At 41.0% G+C, this 20,122-nt stretch overlaps 1 protein-coding gene across 1 annotated transcript; it reads right to left on the bottom strand.

Moving 5' to 3' along the window:
• Positions 1-458: 458 nt before the first annotated feature.
• Positions 459-16,645, bottom strand: LOC123938523 (T-cell-specific guanine nucleotide triphosphate-binding protein 2-like). Its single transcript, XM_045999981.1, has 2 exons — positions 16,213-16,645; positions 459-2,075 (listed from the first exon to the last, which is right to left on the bottom strand). Exon 2 carries the CDS (start codon positions 2,054-2,056, stop codon positions 716-718), a length of 1,341 nt encoding a protein of 446 aa, XP_045855937.1. The 5' UTR covers positions 2,057-2,075; positions 16,213-16,645; the 3' UTR covers positions 459-715.
• Positions 16,646-20,122: the final 3,477 nt, after the last annotated feature.

The following is a 20,122-nucleotide window of genomic DNA, read 5'->3' on the forward strand; positions in this document are numbered from 1 at the left end:
CAACATAATGTCAGGAACACCAAAGATGCACTATGTATGCATTCATTTAAAAATCACTTTTGAGGACCTACTGTGTGCACAGCCATTTTTTTTTTTTTTTTTTTGGCTTAAAAAATACAATTTATTATTTCTCATGGCTCTGGGGGTTGACAGGACTCAGTTGGGTGGTTCTTGCTTCGAGTCTCCCCATGGCTGCAGTTGGATGGTCGCCAGACTGGAGTCCTTGAGGCTCAGGGGGGCTCACTGAGCAGGAAGACTCCCTTACACGGCTGACTGGGACTGTGGACTGGGGTGCCCCCACGTGGATTCACCACCTGGGTTGGGCTTCTTGTAGCGTGGCAGGTGGGTGGCAAGAGGGAGTGTCTCAAGACCAAGTATTTCAAGAGTCCTTTGTGGAAGCTACACAGCTTCTGATGACCTGGTCTCCCAAGTCTCAGAACATCCCTTCTTTTGCCATTTTTTACTAGATGTCAGTAGAAAGACCAGTGCTGGCTATGGAGTAACCATCATACAAGGACTAAGATCATCTCAAGGAAGGATTCTTTAGAGCTGATTGCTCTCACTATCAAATAATAGTCACTAAGTGGGTAGTTCGTTCAAGAGTATATTACGGAAATGTTTGTGATACACCTTAACGGCAGTGGGACAGGACTGCTTCAAGGGAGCCCGAAGTCAACGTTTCAGGCACCAGGCACCATGACAACACTGAGAAGAATCAGGAGCTGGGTGCCTCACTTTTCCCATTATCATTCCTGACATGCTGAAGTAGAGAATTTGGTCCAGAGCCCACAGCATCCTTAAAATTCTCTTTTCTAAGAAGAACTTTAGCATCCTTTGCCACACACTCAAGGAAATACATTTTCAAATAGAAAATATTCTGAACATACATAGTAGTGGCAATGAGTCCTCCACTAAATTCTGCTCTGGATTTTTCCACATATGTCAACAGTTTTTTCTCTAATGACTCCTCATCCTTCTCAACTGAGAGCAAATGGGGAGACCTGAGGTTCGTCTTGAGTTTTTCTATTGACACGTTAAAGTGCTTGGCTATGGTTTCCAGGGATGCATCATCCAGACCAAAGTGAGACCTATAGAAGGTTAAAGTCTCCCCCAGCTTCACCACATCATCATCAATGATCGAACTCATGAAAGGGATGGTCGCCAAAACTCCAGCCTTCAGGGCGTCCAACCAGACCTTCTGTCTCAGGGAATCCCTTCTCTGGTCAATGGCAGCCTCAGCCACAGTTGACAGGTATTGCATGAAGATGTGCTGCTTTTGGTGCTTGTGCATTGGGAGCTCCCTCAGAAGCGTGGTCTCTAGGCGTTGGAAATCATAGTCAGATAATTCAAGGTTGGAGACTAAGAACAACTGAGTGTCATCGATATTGGCTCTCTCCAACTGAGTCACATAGTAATTGCGGATCCTTTGCAGGATTTCATCCTTATTGAATGTGCTGGGTTTAAACTTTCTTAGATTATTTAAATCAAGGTCCACTTTAGTTCGAACAAAATAGAAATTCTTCTTCATTTTTCTAATTGCTATAGCCAGATCCAAATCATTCATTTTGAGGCGTTTAGCAGAGACGATAATAAAGATATCATACTCCCAAAATTTAATTTTCTGCAGGTAGTTGTATAGTGGAGGTGGAGTGGTTTCCAGGCCAGGCAGGTCCCATAACATCACATTGGGAAATTTTTTATATTCGTATTTGGTTCTATGCAAGGTTATCTCCACTGGCCCAGTGTGGGCAGCATTTTCTTCATCTTGCCTGACTCCCAGCAGAGCATTGATGAAGCTGGACTTCCCTGCCCCAGACTCCCCGATCACAGCAATGTTCAGAGGGGCATTGTCAATGTCTCTCAATGTATCATTAATTGCAGAAACTGCTCTGTGAAGTTGCCCCTTCTCCAGGTGTGATTGAATCAATGTGATGGCTTCCGGAGAGACCATTTCACTTTCCAGTTTAAAGTCCTTAAAAACCTTGTCAAGGTTGGAGACCAAATCACCACCCTCTGTAGCAAAGGGTGTGGAAGAGGAAGAGGAAGACTGACCCATGGCTGGAGCAATAAAGGCACTATGGGGCGGAGACAAGAGGAAGGAAAAAGAGTTAGTGCAGCAAGGGATGGCTTGGGCTATGTTCTTAGGGACAGGTATAACATCAGTCCTGGACACAACATTGTATCCAGAAGCCCTTCTTTTTCTGTCTAGGCATTGTGTGGACTTCTGACCTGGATGTAAAGTTTGCCCTTGCTCAGGCTCTTCCCTTATCTTGGAAAGCTCTTTTTCTTTAAGGTACTCTTCAGTCTTGCAGACTAATGTTTCTATCCAAACTTTCTTGCCCACATTATCCTTTATTTATCTTGCTTCACTTGTCTTTAATGTAATGTAATGTTATGAAATTAGTATTTCTTCATGTGGCAAATCTTAGAAGACAGCACCAGCATTTACCCTCACACCCCTTCCCACCTGTGGTGTGAGTCCCTCCAGAAAGTCCTCTTCTGATCACCTCCCACTTCATGTCATAGACTTTGGTTCTCACATGGGGCAGCTAAATAAGGATGAGTGGCTCCTGTCTTTCTCAGAAAAGATAGTGTATATCTTCATTAGGAGATAGAAACTTTTAATGGTTGCAAATGTGGTTTCTTTTATCTAGAAAGTATGTTGGCTTATGGAACAAGGTGTTGAAAGGACTCTTTCTGTTTTTCCTGGAGCAGAAACAGCAGGTGGTATGGATTCTCATGTTCTAAGAAGTAATGCTGGACTATCCACTTGGGACTTGCTATGGATCATCCCAACAGTCCCGAGATCCCACACATCCCCTGTTTCTTGCCTGTGTATTAAAGGGGACAGAACAGAAGTCAGGGAGATAATTCACCTAGTGGACTGTATGATGTATAGAAAGTGGACTGCATAATGTGCTGTATAACGTGTCACTGATGTAACAAATGATATTAACAAAGACTGAAGCTGTTTGGAATGTTAGGCAGCCATGGTAAAGAGGTCCTTCTGTCCCCTTTTCTGAGGTCAGTGAAACCAAGCTTGTTCTGGAATTTTGGACCTATCCTATCACTGGAGGCTTATATCTTCAGAGAGGGCACCAAAAGAAATCATACACCCCGCACTAAAGGTAATGTGAAAGATTTGTATAATATCTCCTATAGAGATGGAGAACAAAGATTTTAGAGCAGGAAGCAAGTGACTTCAAGTCACCACTGATGTCTGGGCAGGATGCAGGCTGGAGAGGTGTCTTTGGCTAAAAGTGAGGGATCAGACACATTACCCAGGGGCTTCCTGCCACCGGAACTGCAGTCCAGAAGAGAGGATGAATTTGTGAAAACAAATTGGAGAAGTTTTTCAGTCCAAGTGTACATTGTTTGGAGTTCTACACATATGAAATGGGCATACAAACATTCTCCTTAGAAGAGTATAGTGTGGCTTTTCAGAGTCCATAGTCTCTTATGGTTCGCCTCCCCTCCCCAGTGGGTTTTGAAGGGTCAGGGGTGGGAGGTTGGGGCAACCTGAGGGTTTTGAAGGGTCAGGGGTGGGAGGTTGGGGGAACAGGTGGTGGGTAATGGGGAGGGCACGTTTTGCATGGAGCACTGGGTGTTGTGCAAAAAGAATGAATACTGTTACACTGAAAAAATAAATAAAATGGAAAAAAAAAGAAGGGGAGAGAGAAGCAGGCTGCCTGCTGAGCAGACAGCCCGATGCAGGGGAAAAAAAAAAAAAAGAAGAGTATAGTGTGGCAATTTAGCTTGTCAAGGGTGGAAGGGGCACTAGAAAGTGTACTGGTAGATCCTCTTCTCTCTGCTTAGGAGGACAGGAGGACAACCTTGCCTACAACCATGGATCCTTTGCCAATCATTGTTTTTCTGCTTTCTCTCTTCACTTAAAAACCTTTCTACTTCTACAGCTCATCGGAGCTCATTTCTACTCCCTAGATGGGACACTACCCAAATCAAAAACTATTTAATAGTTGGGTGGCTCAGTGGGTTAAAGCCTCTGCCTTCGGCTCAGGTCATGATCCCAGGGTCCTGGGATTGAGCCCCGCATCGGGCTCTCTGCTCTGCAGGGAACCTGCTTCCTCCTCTCTCCCTGCCTGTCTCTCTGCCTACTTGTGATTTCTCTCTGTCAGATAAATAAAATATTAAAAAAAAAAAAAAAAAAGAAAAAGAAAAAAATAATTCCAATTAAGTCTTTAGAATTTACTTGGTTGAATTTGCTTACTAGATTTGTTGGTAATGTTTAGATCCAAAGCAAACTTCTGACAATATTTGGGGACAACAAGAAAACAGGTGTGGTTTCCCACAAATCCTTTGGAGTTCATGTTCTCTCTCAACATTTCCATGGGCCATTGAAAGGCCATCTTGTTTTGAGCTCTGCTCTGTTTTGCCTGAGAGCTTCTCATTGAATTGCCAGTCCTGGGTTAATGAATCACTCTGTCACAGACACAGAAGGCAGTGACAGTGCACTAGGCATTAGCCCATGTTTGAGTCCAGAAGTCCACATTGGAATCCCTTCCCCAGTTCCAGTCCACAGACTATATTTACTGCTTTTGCTGGCTTAGGCTGTTCCCTGTTTCTTGTCTGCAGCCTTTATTAATGGAACCTGCTGGCTTGGCTCATGATGGACATTGGTCGTGATATGTAGAAGGCACTCTATGGAACAGTCCAGAGTAACTTCTAAACCTAGCCCCTGGCTATGAACTCAGATTCCAAGTTGGCAACTGTTGGTGGCAGCTACAGTTCTCTGTGTGTGTGGAATCAGGTGGCGGTCCCTATTCTCCCTATTCTTGGAGGTGTGCTGGTTAAGTCCTTGCCCTGGTCCCTAGTTCTTTCGTTACTGCTGTGCCCATAGTTCCACTACCTAAGTACTTTGGATTCTCTTAATAGTCCATGAGATAAAGGCTTAGCTTAAAGATAAACAATAGATAAACAAGTGAATAAATAACCAAGTGAAACAGAAACGGGAAACTTAAAAATCCAAAGAGGTATGTGCTCCACCCTGGGCACATTGTTTATTTTACACCTAAGAATGAAGGTTCTGACTCTTACCGTGTTGGTGAGAGTGCCAACTGGGGCAGCCACTCTGGAAAACAGTGTGGAGTTTCCTCAAAAAGTTACAAATAGGACTGCGCTATGACCCAGCAATTACACTAGCAGGTATTCACTAAATGTTACAAAATTACTTATCCAATGGGTTATATGCACCCTGAAGATTATAGCAGTCTTATCTGCAATAGCCAAAGTACGGAAAGAGCTCAAATGTCCATCAACTGATGAATGCATAATGAAGTTGGAGTGTGCATATATACCACATCCACATCCACAATGGAATATTATGCAGCCATAAAAATATGAACTCTTGACATTTTGAATGCCATGTACAGAGGTAGAGTGTATTATACTACGTAAAATAAGTCAGTGAGTGAAAGAAAAAATACACATTATTTCACTCATATAAGAAAAAAAATAGATCATGGGGGCAAAAGAGGGAGGTGAACCAAGAAAGAGACTCTCAATAATAGAGAAGAAACTGATGGTTACCAGAGTAAGGGGTTGGCTGAAATATGTGATAGGTATTAAGAGGGCTCATATTGTGATGAGCATAAGATGTTGCAAGTAACTATGGAATCACTATATTATTCACCTGAAGCTGATATTACACTTTATGTTAATTATCCTGAATTTAAACAAAAACTTAAAAAAAAAAAAACCCAAAGAACTATGGTACTGGAAGCCATAAAGGCCTACAAGCCTGTTTTGTGTCCCAAATTACTTGGCTTGGTACCTTCCAGGTTGGGAGCCACAAAATAAGGCCAGACAAAAATGTGTGAGTCGTCCCTTTTTTACTACTGGGTATAGCTGGGCAGAAATGTGTGTTGACCTCCATGTAAGGCTAGCTTCCTAACAAACTGCTGTCAGCACTCAGAGCTAGTACAATGGCCCTTATGAGGACTGTTAGATATAGAAGAAAGAAAACCAAAGTGATGCAAAGAAATGGAAAGACTTTTCATGTTCATGGGTTGGAAGAACAAATGTTGTTAAAATGTCTTTACAACCCGCAATGTCTACAGATTCCATGTAAGGTCTACAAACATACGAACAACATTTTCACAGAAATGGAATGAATACTCCTGCAATTAATAGGGAACCACCAAAGAGCCCAAAGAGTCAAAGCTGCCTTGAGAAGAAACACAAACCTGGAGGTATCACAACTCCAGACTTCAAGTTAGATTAAAACCCCGCAGCAATCAACACAGTACAGTACTGGCCTAAAAATAGACATAGAGCTCAATGGAACAGGATAAGACACCCAGGAATAGTCCCACAATTATATATTCAATTAATCTTTGATAATGCAGGAAAGAATATGCAATGGGCTACAGACAGATACTGTTGGGAAATCTGGACAGCTACATACCAAAGAATGAAACTGGACCACTGTCTTATCCTATCGACAAACACAAACTCAGAATGCATTAAAGATGTAAAGTGAGACCTGAAACCACAGAAGAGTGCACATGCAGTGATATCTCAGACAGAAACCACTGTGACAGTTTATAGGTAGGTCTTCTGAGGCTAGGGAAACTAAAGCAGAAATAAAATAAAATATGAAGACCACATCAAAATAAAAAGCTTGTTCATGGTGAAGTAAATTCTCAGCAAAAGTACAAGACAACCTATTGAATGGAAACAGATATTTGTAAATGACATAGGCTATGAAGAGTTAGTATCCAAGAGTTAGTATCCAAAATATATACGGAACTAAAACAAGTAAAGCCATAAAAAAATCCAATTATTAAAGTGGGCAGAAGACCTAAATAGCAATTTCTCCAAAGCAGATATCCAGATGGCCGACAGACACAAAAAAGATGCTCAACAACACAGGGAAATGAAGATCAAAACCACAGTGAGACATGACCTCATGCCTGTGAAAGGCTAACATTAAAAACACAAGGAACAAAAGTGTTAGCGAGGATATGGAGGAAAATGAATCCTCTTGCACTGTTGGTAGGAATGCACACTAGTACAGTGAATGTGGAAAATAGCTTTGAAGTTTCTCAATAAGTGAAAAATAGAACTACCATAGAGTCCAGTAATCATGCTACTACTTATTTACCCAACAAACACAAAAACACTGGTTCAAGGGGATGCATTATCTCTATGTTTACTGCAGCATTACTTCCAAAAGCCAAATTAGAGGAGCTACCCAAGTGTGCATCAATGTATAAAGAAGATGCAGTATATATACTCAAAGGAATATTACTCAGCCATTAAAAAGAATGAAATCTTGCCTTCTGCAAAGTAAGCCACTTGTGCCAGTCAGAGAAAAACAAATACCATAGGATTTCACTCTTTTGTGGAATTCCAGAAATAGAACAAATGAGCAATGGGGGGAAAAAAAAGAAGAGGAAGACACAATGTCAAAAACAGACTCTCCACTAAAGAGAACAAACTGATGGTTACCAGAGCAGATGGTGGTAGAGGATGGGGGAAACAGACGGTGGGGATTGAGAGTACATTTATCATGAAGAGTACTGAGCATTGCATGGAACTGTTGAATCACTATATTGTATGCCTCTAACTAATATAAATTCTCTGTTGACTCTACAGGAATTAAAATAAAACACTTAAAATATAATAAAAATAAAAACACTGTATTGTGACTAACATAACATAGTAAAAAAAATAAAATAAAAAAAATAAAAATACCTTGGGAACTTTTGTAGAAACATGGACGGTACTGGAAATAAGTCAAGCAGAGAGTCAAGTATCATATGGTCTCATTTATTTGTGGAGCATAACAAAGAACATGGAGGACATGGGGAGATGGAGAAAGAGGGAGTTGAGGGAAACTGGAAGGGGAGATGAACCATGAGAGACTATGGACTCTGGAAAACAACCAGAGGGTTTTGAAGGGGCGGGGGGGGGGGTTGGGAGGTTGAGGAACCAGGTGGTGGGTAATAGGGAGGGCACATACTGCATAGAACACTGGGTGTGGTGCAAAAACAATGAACACTGTTACGCTGAAAATAAATAAACAAACAAACAAACAAATACCTTGGGAGAATAATCGACTAATTACTCATACGTCTGATGTCTCATTTTAGGAGTAATCTAAGGGTAATTATTAAGAACAAGTATAGTGAGTAAATGTTTAAGTAAAATCTTAAAAATTTTTGGTAAACCTTAAAGTAGTTTTCAAAGTCTCTTTGATAACCTAAAAGCTTGAAGTTTTGCTTAAAGTAATGATTTAACTGCACCCATAAACGACACAGCATTGCAGGTTGGATAAAACGACAGGACTCATCCATATATTCTCTACAAGAGATCATTTTGAACCTAAGGATACACCCAGACTAAAAGTGAAGGGATGGAGAAGCATCTTTCATGCCAGTGGGCCTCAAAAGAAGGCTGGGGTAGCGATTCTCATATCAGATAAATTAGATTTTAAACTAAAAACTGTAGTCAGAGATACAGAAGGACACTACATCATTCTTAAAGGGATTATCCACCAAGATGATCTAACAACTGTAAATATCTATGCCCTCAATATGGGGGCAGCCAATTATATAAGAAAACTATTAATCAAGATAAAGAGTCATATTGATATGAATACATTAATAGTAGGAGATCTTTATATATAAAAAAATAGTAGGAGATCTTAATACGCCTCTCTCAGTAAAAGACAGATCATTGAAGCAGAAAATCCCTAAAGAAATAAGAGCATTGAATGGCACATTGGACCACATGGGCCTCATAGACATATACAGAATATTCCACCCTAAAACAACAGAATACTCATTCTTCTCAAGTGCACATGGAACCTTCTCCAGAAGAGACCACATACTGGGTCACAAAGCAGGACTCAACCAATACCAAAAGACTGACATTATTCCCTGCATATTCTCAGATCACAATGCTTTGAAACTGGAGCTCAATCACAAGGAAAAGTTTGGAAGGAACTCAAACACCTGGAAGCTAAAGACCACCTTGCTTAAGAATGCTTCAATCAGAAATTAAGAATAGAGCTTCCCTATGACCCTGCAATTGCACTGCTGGGTATTTACCCCAATGATACAGATGTAGTGAAAAGAAGGGCCATCTGTACCCTAATGTTTATTGCAGCAATGGCTACGGTCGCCAAACTGTGGAAAGAACCAAGATGCCCTTCAACGGATGAATGGATAAGGAAGATGTGGTCCATATACACAATGGAGTATTATGCCTCCATCAGAAAGGATGAATACCCTACTTTTGTAGCAACATGGATGGGACTGGAAGAGATTATGCTGAGCGAAATAAGTCAAGCAGAGAGAGTCAAGTATCATATGGTCTCACTTATTTGTGGAGCATAACAAATAACATGGAGGGCATGGGGAGATGGAGAGGAGAGGGAGTTGAGGGAAACTGGAAGGGGAGATGAACCATGAGAGACTATGGACTCTGAAAAACAACCAGAGGGTTTTGAAGGGGCGGGGGGGTAGGGTGGGAGGTTGAGGAACCAGGTGGTGGGTAATAGGGAGGGCACGTACTGCATGGAGCACTGGGTGTGATGCCAAAACAATGAACACTGTTATGCTGTAAATAAACAAATAAATGAATAAAAAAAAAGAAGAAGAAGAAGAAGAAAAAAAAAAAGAATGCTTGGATCAACCAGGAGATCAAAGAAGAACTTAGCAATTCATGGAAACCAATGAGGAATGAAGACACTTTGGTCCAAAACCTATGGGATATAGCAAAGGCGGTTCTAAGGGGAAATACGTAGCCATCCAAGCCTCCCTCAAAAAAACTGAAAAATCCAGAATGCACCAGCTGTCTCTACACCTTAAAAAACTGGAGAATCAACAACACATCAAACCAACTCCACACGCAAGAAGGGAAATAATCAAGATTAGAGCAGAGATCAATGAGGTAGAAACGAGAGATACAGTAGAATGTATCAATGAACGAGAAGCTGGTTTTTTCAAAGAATCAATAAGATCAATAAACCATTGTCCACACTAATCCAAAGGAAAAGAGAGAAAGCCCAAATTAATAAAATTAAGAATGAAAAGGGAGAGATCACAATGAACACCAAGGAAACAGAAACAATCATCAGAAATTATTACCAACAGTTATATGCCAATAAGCTAAGCAACCAAGATGAAATGGATGCATTCCTGGAAAACTATAAACTCCCAAAATTGAACCAGGAAGAAACTGACAACCTGAATAGACCGATATCTAGTAACAAGATTGAAACAGTGATCAAAAACCTCCAAAAAAACAAGAGCCCAGGACCTGACGGATTCCCTGGGGAATTCTACCAAACTTTCAAAGAAGAAATAATACCAATTCTCCTGAAGTTGTTTCAAAAAATTGAAGCAGAAGGAAAACTTCTAGACTCTTTTTATGAAGCCAGCATTACTCTGATCCCCAAACCAGGCAAAGACCCTACCATAAAGGAGAATTTCAGACCAATATCACTGATGAATATGGATGCTAAGGTTCTCAACAAGATCCTAGCAAACAGGATCCAGCAGCACATTTAAAAGATTATCCACCATGACCAGGTGGGATTCATCCCTGGATTGCAAGGTTGGTTCAACATTCGCAAATCAATGTGATAGAACAAATCAATAAGAGAAGAGGGAAGAACCACATGGTCCTCTCAATTGATGCAGAAAAAGCATTTGACAGAATCCAGCATCTGTTCCTGATGAAAACGCTTCAAAGTATAGGGATAGAGGGAACATTCTTGAACTTCATAAAATCTATCTATGAAAGACCCACAGCAAATATCATCCTCAATGGGAAAAAGCTTGCAGCCTTCCCGTTGAGATCAGGAACATGACAAGGATGCCCACTCTCACCACTCTTGTTCAACATAGTATTAGAAGTCCTAGCAATGGCAATCACACAACAAAGAGAAATAAAAGGTATCCAAATTGGCAAGGAAGAAGTCAAACTCTCTCTCTTTGCAGATGATATGATTCTTTATATGGAAAACCCCAAAGACTCCACCTCCAAACTACTAGAACTCATATAACAATTCAGTAGCGTGGCAGGATACAAAGTCAATGTACAGAAATCAGTGGCTTTCTTATACACTAACAATGAAAATACAGAAAGGGAAATTAGAGAATCGATTCCATTTACTAGAGCACCAAGAACCATAAGATACCTGGGAATAAACCTAACCAAAGAGGTAAAGGATCTGTACTCGAGGAACTACAGAACACTCATGAAAGAAGTTGAAGAAGACACAAAAAGATGGAAGACCATTCCATGCTCTTGGATTAGAAGAATAAACATTGTTAAAATGTCTATACTGCCTAGAGCAATCTATACTTTTAATGCCATTCCGATCAAAATTCCACCAGTATTTTTTCAAAGAGCTGGAGCAAAGAATCCTAAAATTTGTATGGAATCAGAAGAGACCCCGAATTGCTAAGGAAATGTTGAAAAACAAAAACAAAATTGGCGGCATGACGTTACCTGATTTCAAGCTTCACTACAAAGCTGTGATCACCAAGACAGCGTGGTACTGGCATAAAAACAGACACATAGACCAGTGGAACAGAGTGGAGAGCCCAGATATGAACCCTCAACTCTATGGTCAAATAATCTTTGAAAAACAGAAAAAAATATACAGTGGAAAAAAGGCAGTCTCTTCAATAAATGGTGCTGGGAAAACTGGACAGCGATATGTAGAGGAATGAAACTCAACCATTCTCTTACACTGTACACAAAGATAAACTCGAAATGGGTAAAAGACCTCAACGTGAGACAGGAATCCATCAGAATCCTAGAGGAGAACATAACCTCTTTGATATCAGCCACAGCAACTTCTTTCAAGTTCTTTCAAGATATGTCTCCAAAGGCCAAGGAAACAAAAGCGAAAATGAACTTTTGGGACTTCATCAACATCAAACGCCTCTGCACAGCAAAGGAAATAGTCAACAAAACAAAGAGGCAGCCCACGGAATGGGAGAAGATATTTGCAAATGACAGTACAGACAAAAGGTTGATATCCAGGATCTATAAAGAACTCCTCAAACTCAACACACACAAAACACATAATCATATCAAGAAATGGCAGGGCCACCTGGGTGGCTCAGTGGGTTAAAGCCTCTGCCTTTGCCTCAGGTCATGATCTCTGGGTCCTGGGATTGAGCCCCGCATCAGGCTCTCTGGTCAGCAGGGAGCCTGGTTCTTCCCTCTCTCTCTGCCTGCCTCTCTGCCTACTTGTGATCTCTCTCTCTATCAAATAAATAAATAAAATATTTTTAAAAATGGGCAGAAGATATTAACAGACACTTCTCCAATGAAGACATACAAATGGCTATCAGACACATGAAAATATGTTCATCATCACTAGCCATCAGGGAGATTCAAATTAAAACCACATTGAGATATCACCTGACACCAGTTAGAATGGCCAAAATTAGCAAGACAGGAAACAACGTGTGTTGGAGAGGATGTGGAGAAAGGTGAACCCTCTTACACTGTTGGTGGGAATGCAAGTTGGTGCAGCCAATTTGGAGAGCAGTTTGGAGATTCCTCAAGAAATTAAAAATAGAGCTTCCCTATGACCCTGCGATTGCACTGCTGGGTATTTACCCCAAAGATACAGATGTAGTGAAAAGAAGAGCCTTCTGTATCCCAATGTTTATAGCAGCAATGGCCATGGTTGCCAAACTGTGGAAAGAAACAAGATGCCTTTCAATGGATGAACGGATAAGGAAGATGTGGTCCATATACACAATGGAGTATTATGCCTCCATCAGAAAGGATGCATACCCAACTTTTGTAGCAACATGGATGGGACTGGAAGAGATTATGCTGAGTGAAATAAGTCAAGCAGAGAGAGTCAAGTATCATATGGTTTCACTTATTTGTGGAGCATAACAAATAACATGGGGGACATGAGGAGATGGAGAGAAGGGAGTTGAGGGAAATTGGAAGGGGAGATGAACCGTGAGAGACTATGGACTCTGAAAAACAACCTGAGGGTTTTGAAGGGGTGGGGGGTGGGAGGTTGGGGAGCCAGGTGGTGGGTAATAGGGAGGGCACATATTGCATGGAGCACTGAGTGTGGTGCTAAAACAATGAATACTGTTACGCTGAAAATAAATTAAAAAAAAAAAAGAACAAGTATAGTGAATAAATGTTTAAGTAAAATCTTAAAAACTTTTAGGTAAACTTTAAAGTAGTTTTCAAAGTCTCGTTGATAACCAAAAGCTGCAAGTTTTGCTTAAAGTAATGATGTAACTTAAGGTCATTAAATATTTAGATCATTTCCAAGTCAGATAAAAAATGAAACATTAATTACTAAATACTGGTTTCTTTAATTTTGTTTTTTTTTATTACATGGAAACTAAAGATAAATATAGGTCTATTGGTAAATGTTTTGGCGTGTTTATTTGAAAGATTGTACTACAAAAGAGCAGATGTTCCCAGAAATTATTAAGTGTATTTATAAATTTGCAATCTAAAGAACTCTGACGTAACATACATTTAATCAGGGCTTACTCTTTATTTTCCTAGAAACTGAGGTTTTTAAGGGTGAAGAACTCTAATTAATGTGTGTTGTTAAGGTACAAAAATAAAAAAGGAAACATATCTGAATGAAACAGTAGTAGGACATGTGCTTTTGGTAAAACAAAAGAAAAATAAAGAGTATGAGGGCTGGAGATGCACTTTCTTTCTTTCTTTTTAAAGGCAAAAGAAGTTGTAGAAAGATTGAAAAATGAGTCTCTGGAAAGGAATTGTGTGCACTGTTAGGACTAACATTGGAATGAATCCATTCTAATACAAAAGTATGCTGATGCAAAATTAGCATTTGATTTCGTATCTGTTAAAAAGACAAAGTTTCTGTGGCTTTTTAACATGTGGTATACTTTTGGGAATAGCTTCTGAAAGCTTCCTTATCGTTTAAGTGATCTTCCTAGAATTCAAAGAGCCTATATTTTACCGTGTAGTGGTATAGGTATGTAAGTGTTATAGAAATGATGTGAAATTCCTGGAAATAAGCTCTGTCCTAGTATAACTTTATCACTTGTAATTACTGTCTTACCTTCTGACATTGTTGTTGTCAAAACAGGCTCACTCTAAAAGGACTTGAACCAGAGTGCCAGGAAAATGCCCCAGCTGACTCTCACGCAAAGGCAGCCAGCAAAAGAATATATAAAGAATGCGGCACATGTGGGTAACATCCATTCTGCCTCTGCAAAAATGCCCCTCATTGTGAGGTTTCTGCCATTTTGATGTCAGGGTAACATGGCAACCCTCTGCTTCTGAGTCAGAGAAAAGGAGATGCATAAACCATAGCTGTTAGTTGAACAGTCAGGGCTTTGGGAAACCCAAGACATCTGCTTGATACTTCCTGGATTACTGGTAAAGTCCCCCTTTTGTTTTTTTGGTTTTTTTGTTTGTTTGTTTGTTTTTTCATTCTTTCACCCATTATAGTGCATTTAAGTTTGAGATGATTCCAACTATGACTAGCTATTAGTGAGGACACTCATATAAAATGGTGGAAATAGTCTACCAGCCATGCGTGACTTCTCAGGTCCATTATCCTGGAAAAATTATTTGTGCCCCCAGAGTTCTCACACATATTCCCTCTGGACTTTGAACACCTGTGGATGGTTTTTATCCAGTTGCTACCTAGTATGGGTTATCAATATGTTCCTGTTACTATATGAATATGTTTGTAATAGGTTGAAGATTTTCTTTGCTGCAAGGCTGATGCCCTCATGGTGGCAAAGCAACTATTAGAAAATGTGTTTGCTACTTGCAATATAGCTTCCACAATTTCTGGTGATTGAGACAGCTACTTCCCTGGATCAATGATATTAGCTTTAACAAAACCTTGCAAACTTCTTGGAATCATCACTGGTCCTATCATCCACAAATATGATGCAAGTTTCAGAGATCTAAGGAAGGGTCAAACTTAAAAATTTTAAACACGCCCAAACTACTGGGTTTCAATGTCCCAAGAGATTTCCTTTGGACATAAGATCACTCAGCAAGCCAATTGTCTTAAAAGAGATAACTCCTTCAGTAGGGTCTTTCATTGACATATTTAATTTTGATTCCTTAGTCTTGGATACCATGGCTTCAAAATGACCTCTAACCATTATCCTATAATTAGAACCTTATGCTGCTTAGAAAAAACACAATCATCTGAGAGTTACATTGTCTTCTCTCCACGTTTTCAATGCATGTTCAGGGATACTAACCACAAAGCCAATAATCTCCCTGAGGCTGAAACATCAGAGAAGGAATGAAGAGCATGGATGATCCAAAAATTGTGAACCTGAAATCATCATCTGTGAGCATCATAGAGGGTAAGCAAAAACATGATGACATATGACTACCACGCAGGGATCAACAAAAGCTGCGAGAAGCACTGAACAGTAGCTGGAAGTGGCCCCAGTTCCTCACACTTCGATCACATCTCTAAGTTCAGCTGAGAGTTGATCAAGAGCGGGGAACTGTGAGACAGGGCCACAGGGTCACAGGGCCATAGGAGGCCTCTTAAGTTAAAGCTTTGACTCCTCAAACCAAGACCTACTACGGAACCTAACTACAGTTTAATCTCCAGGAATATATCCTGTAACCGTTAACCATTGGAACGGCCTGATCAGCATGAAGAAATCAGCTGATAGACCCTTTCCTTTCCCTTTGGCAGAGCGATTTTGACAGAGACAGTGTATTCTTTACTGATGATTTCTTTCTCTCTTCGTCTGAAAACATGTCCATTCCTACAGCTCAGTGGAGCTCCTGACTATTCTCTAGATAAGATGCTGCCTAACTCAGGAGTGATTTAATAAAAACCAACCAGTTCTTTATAATTTTCAGTTGAATTTTGTTTTTTAACTGACAATATGCATTGTCTTTGCAGTGAAAGGTATTTAGGCATGAGATGAGGGTTTTCTGATTCAGAAGTTCTTGGGGAAAGCCCTGATGCACTGACATCCCTGACGTTCATATAATCCTTCCATGCTCACAGGAAATAAGTCTGTTCTCCAACTTCCTCTGAAAATGTCCCAAATGGTTAGATTCTCCAACTGGCTCACAGCCATCCATAGCCAGCTGCCCCTCAGCCTTTCAAGTCCACATCACCCAAAATCAATCATCTCGTCTCTCCCAGCCTTAGACATACAAATCTGAAATTCTATTTTTAGATCTGCACTCAAGCCACAGTGGTGTCTTGCTTACCAGCTCCTGGAGGAAAAGAGACTCCTGGTGTCAGAGTTGAGCTCTGAAGGTGTCCCTGGGCAGCTCAGGAAATTCTGGGACCAGCTGAAGTGCTCCCTGCAGCCCACAGCAGGAGCACTGCTCTGCTCAGACTGGCCTGGCACTGGAACAGGTCCTGTGTGCTGGTGTGGTCACCGCAGAGAAAAAGAGCTGATGGTCACCCCAAATGTCTAAACTGTGGGTGAGGAGCAGGCAGGATTTAAGTAGCCTCTGGCCTCTGCTCCACCCTCACTGGAATCCGGCCACTGTAAAGAAGCAGGCAGCAGATGTGGAGCTCTGCATCTGCAGGAACAGAAAGTGAAACAAAGAGCGGCAGGGCTCCTTTTCTGAGAAACACAGCCATTGTTGGGAAGGGATAGTGAAAGGCACCACGGCCATTGATTTTGTGTGTTTTTGGCATCATGAGTGAGAGGAGAGAATAGGACCCCAGGTTGGAGACCCTTCAGTAACCCCCAAAGGACACCGTAACCAGGCCCTGGGCTCCAGGCCAGGTAGAATTTGAATCCACAGTCAGAGAACAGAGGCCTGAATCCTGGGAAAATGAACCTTGTGCTTTCCCTGTTAACCTTGGACAGCCCACACTGTATGTGGAGGGAAGCCTAATAAATAAATATCTAGCCTTGTCTTTGGCTCCTGCCACAGAGGGTCAAAGACCCTGGGAATTTCCTGGGTGACAGGAGCTGACTTTGTTATGCTAATGAAGTGATTCCAGGCAGGATCCTAGATAGTTTCAGGTCAATGGCTGGTCACCAGGAAGACCAACCATGGGAATAGTGGGTGGAGACTTTGGGCCAGCTGAACCTCTGGGAAGGAGAAGGGAGGTGAGAAGGGAGTACTCAGTCAAGTAGGCCATGATTTGATTAATCATTTCTACGTACTGAAACCCCAATCAAAACTCTGCTAGGGTCAGTGGACTTCTTGGTTGTTGTTTGCTTTGATGTTCTGGGAAGGTGATGTGTCCTATACGATGAGGAGAGGCACTTGCTCCCAGACCTCACCCTGTGTATTTCCTTTTAGATAAAGCTCTACTCCGATGTGTAAAGCTTTCCTGACCCATATGAATCATTGCCATCTATTAGCAAGCCTGAGAGCCTTATGAGAACTCTCAGATTTGTAGACTGTGGGTTCGAGATCCTAGTGACCTAGTGAATTCAGCCAAATACAGCTAGTGTCTGATGTAAGAGAAGCCTTTTGAAGGACTGAGCCCTGAAACCTGGCGGGTTTTGCTAACTCTGGTTGATTAGTGCAGGAAGGAGTAGGCGGTATACCCAGTTGGGCTGGAAATGAATAGGGAGTAACCTTGTGTCCCGGGGAGCCATATTCTGGCTTTAGCTTTCATTTCTTTTGTTTTCCTTTAGTTTTTGAATAGAAGTCCACTATATAGTTTGATAGTTTACAACTCAAGAGTTCTAAGGTTTATGCAATGCTATGTCGCCCCCACACAATGGCCCTTTGTCATGTTTCTGTACCAGAGGAGACCGTGTCATTCTTATGAGTGTATTGAGCAAATATGTACTATCTATAGTCTGCTTTTTCCAAAAATGACAGCATTCCTTACACAATGTCCCGTACCCTGGATTCCTTATCTGCTATTTGGTAATTGTTCTAGATGTCCCATTTGTGCTGGAGTCCCACCAAAGCATCTCCAGAAAGATCTCATCCTTCATGTAGCCCCAGTAGGCATCAGAGCACAGGATCTACCTTAACACCACGCACCTCACTTCCATGTATTCCAGGGGACTTACCTCAGTCAACCCACCCCAGCCTTCAGGAATCCCTCCAAAGCAGTTCCTGATGAATCTCATCCTGCAAACAGCCCCGACCGTGCACCAGTCCACTCCAGAGTAACTCTTACTCCATGGGGAAGGGACAATAACCACACATACAAGTTCATATATAGCCCTAGCAGTCGGCTGGGGACAGTTGTCTGATCTGCATTCCAGTCCAGCCCACTAAGGAAAACATCACTGTGGGTAGCATAAGGGCAAAGCCCTGTATTGGGAGGCTATCTCAACCCCAAGACCGTCTAGTCTGACTGCAGGCCAGGCACAATAACTACAGCCTCAGGGGACCACATAGGGAGAGTACCCTGCTTTTTGGTGTGACAATAGTCCTGCCAAGTGAACTGTAAACAGGCATCTGCTCTGACTCAAATACAAACCCAGTCAGTCCCAGAAGGCCCCCTTAACAGCACAGGGGCCATACAAAAAGCAAAGGGGGCGCTGTAGCCAACTGGAATGAGGGCCAATGCATTTTGATCATAAAAGTCCTCGGAGAGAACACAAGAAGTGTCTGACTTTAGTTATAGCAATATTTTTCAAGGCAGGGGAGACAAAACTGAAAATAAACTATTGGGACCACATTAAAAAAAAAAAGGTTTGTACAGTGAAGGAAACCATCAACCAATCAAAAAGACAATCTACTGAATAGGCGATATTTGGTAATGATCTATCCAATGAGGGATTAATATTCTAACTGATGAAACTCAACACCAAAAAACCCCAAATAATCCAATTTCAAAAATAAGCAGAAGACATGAACAGCCATTTCTCCAAAGAAGACGTACAGATGGCCAACAGACACATGAAAAGATGCTCAACATCACTGACCATCAGGAAATGCAAACTAAAGTCCAATGAGATATCACCTCACACTTTTCAGAGGGACTGAAATACACACACACACACACACACACATACACACACACACACACACACGAAACAGGTGCTGCTGAGGATGTGGAGGAAAGGAACCCTCCCACATTGTTGATGGGAATGCAAACTGGTGCAGCCAATCTGGAAAACGGTATGGAGGTTCCTCAAAACATTAAACACAGAGTAGCCCTGGGATCCAGCAATTGCACTACTAGGTAATAACACAAAGGATACAAATGTACAGTTTTGAAGGGGGTACTTGCACCTTGATATTTATAGGAGCATTATCTACAATAGCCAAATTGTGGAAAGAGCCCAAATGTCCATCTACGGATGAATGGATAAGGAAGTATGTGATCTATACCAGAATATTCCTCAGCCATGAAAGAGAATGAAAGCTTGCCATGTGCAACAACTTGTATGGAGCTAGAGAGCACTGTGCTAAGCAAAATTAGTGAGTCAGAGTAAGAAAAATGCCATAGAATCTCACTCATATGTGGAACTTAAGAAACCAAACAAATGATCCTAGGGGGATAAAAAAAGGGAGACAAGCCAAGAAATAGACTGTTAACTACAGAGAAGAAACTGATGGTTCCCAGAGCGGAGGTAGGTGGGAGGCTATGTGAAATAGATGTTGGGGAATGAGTGCACTCCTCATGATGAGCACTGAGTCATGGTTAGACCTGAAACTAATATAACACTGCATGTTAACTATACTGCAATTTTAAAAATTAAAAATAAATAAATGAGTGCAGATAAATAAATAAAATCTTGAAATAATTTCTATTTTGTTATGCCAATAATAACCTTAGCTTAATTTGTTTTATGCTGTCTATCTATATAAATGTTGGGTCTTTTTGTTTAATTACACAGTTATCTAGCTTTATAAAACTGGCATGTTCCAATGTAAAAGAAGTTTCACTGGGTAAAATCTAGCCCTTACATTGTCTCTACATAGGGTACCACTAATTCTCTATAGATAAAGGAATTTTATTACTGAAGTTGTCTTTTGTTTAACTGAAGAACATAGCAAATATTTATTCGTATTTTGCACTGTCTTAGATCATCACTAACATGACTTACTTCTTGCACTGAACAATATATCCTGGAGATGAGAGCATAGCCGTGTACAGGGTGTTACTCCTTTGTACAGTTGTTCAGTCATCTATTTTGTGGCTGTAACATTTCCTTCTGAAGAACATTGGATTTTTGTGTTT

The sequence above is a fragment of the Meles meles genome, chromosome 3, assembly GCF_922984935.1.
Source record: "Meles meles chromosome 3, mMelMel3.1 paternal haplotype, whole genome shotgun sequence".
In the NCBI taxonomy this organism is placed as follows: Eukaryota; Metazoa; Chordata; class Mammalia; order Carnivora; family Mustelidae; genus Meles; species Meles meles.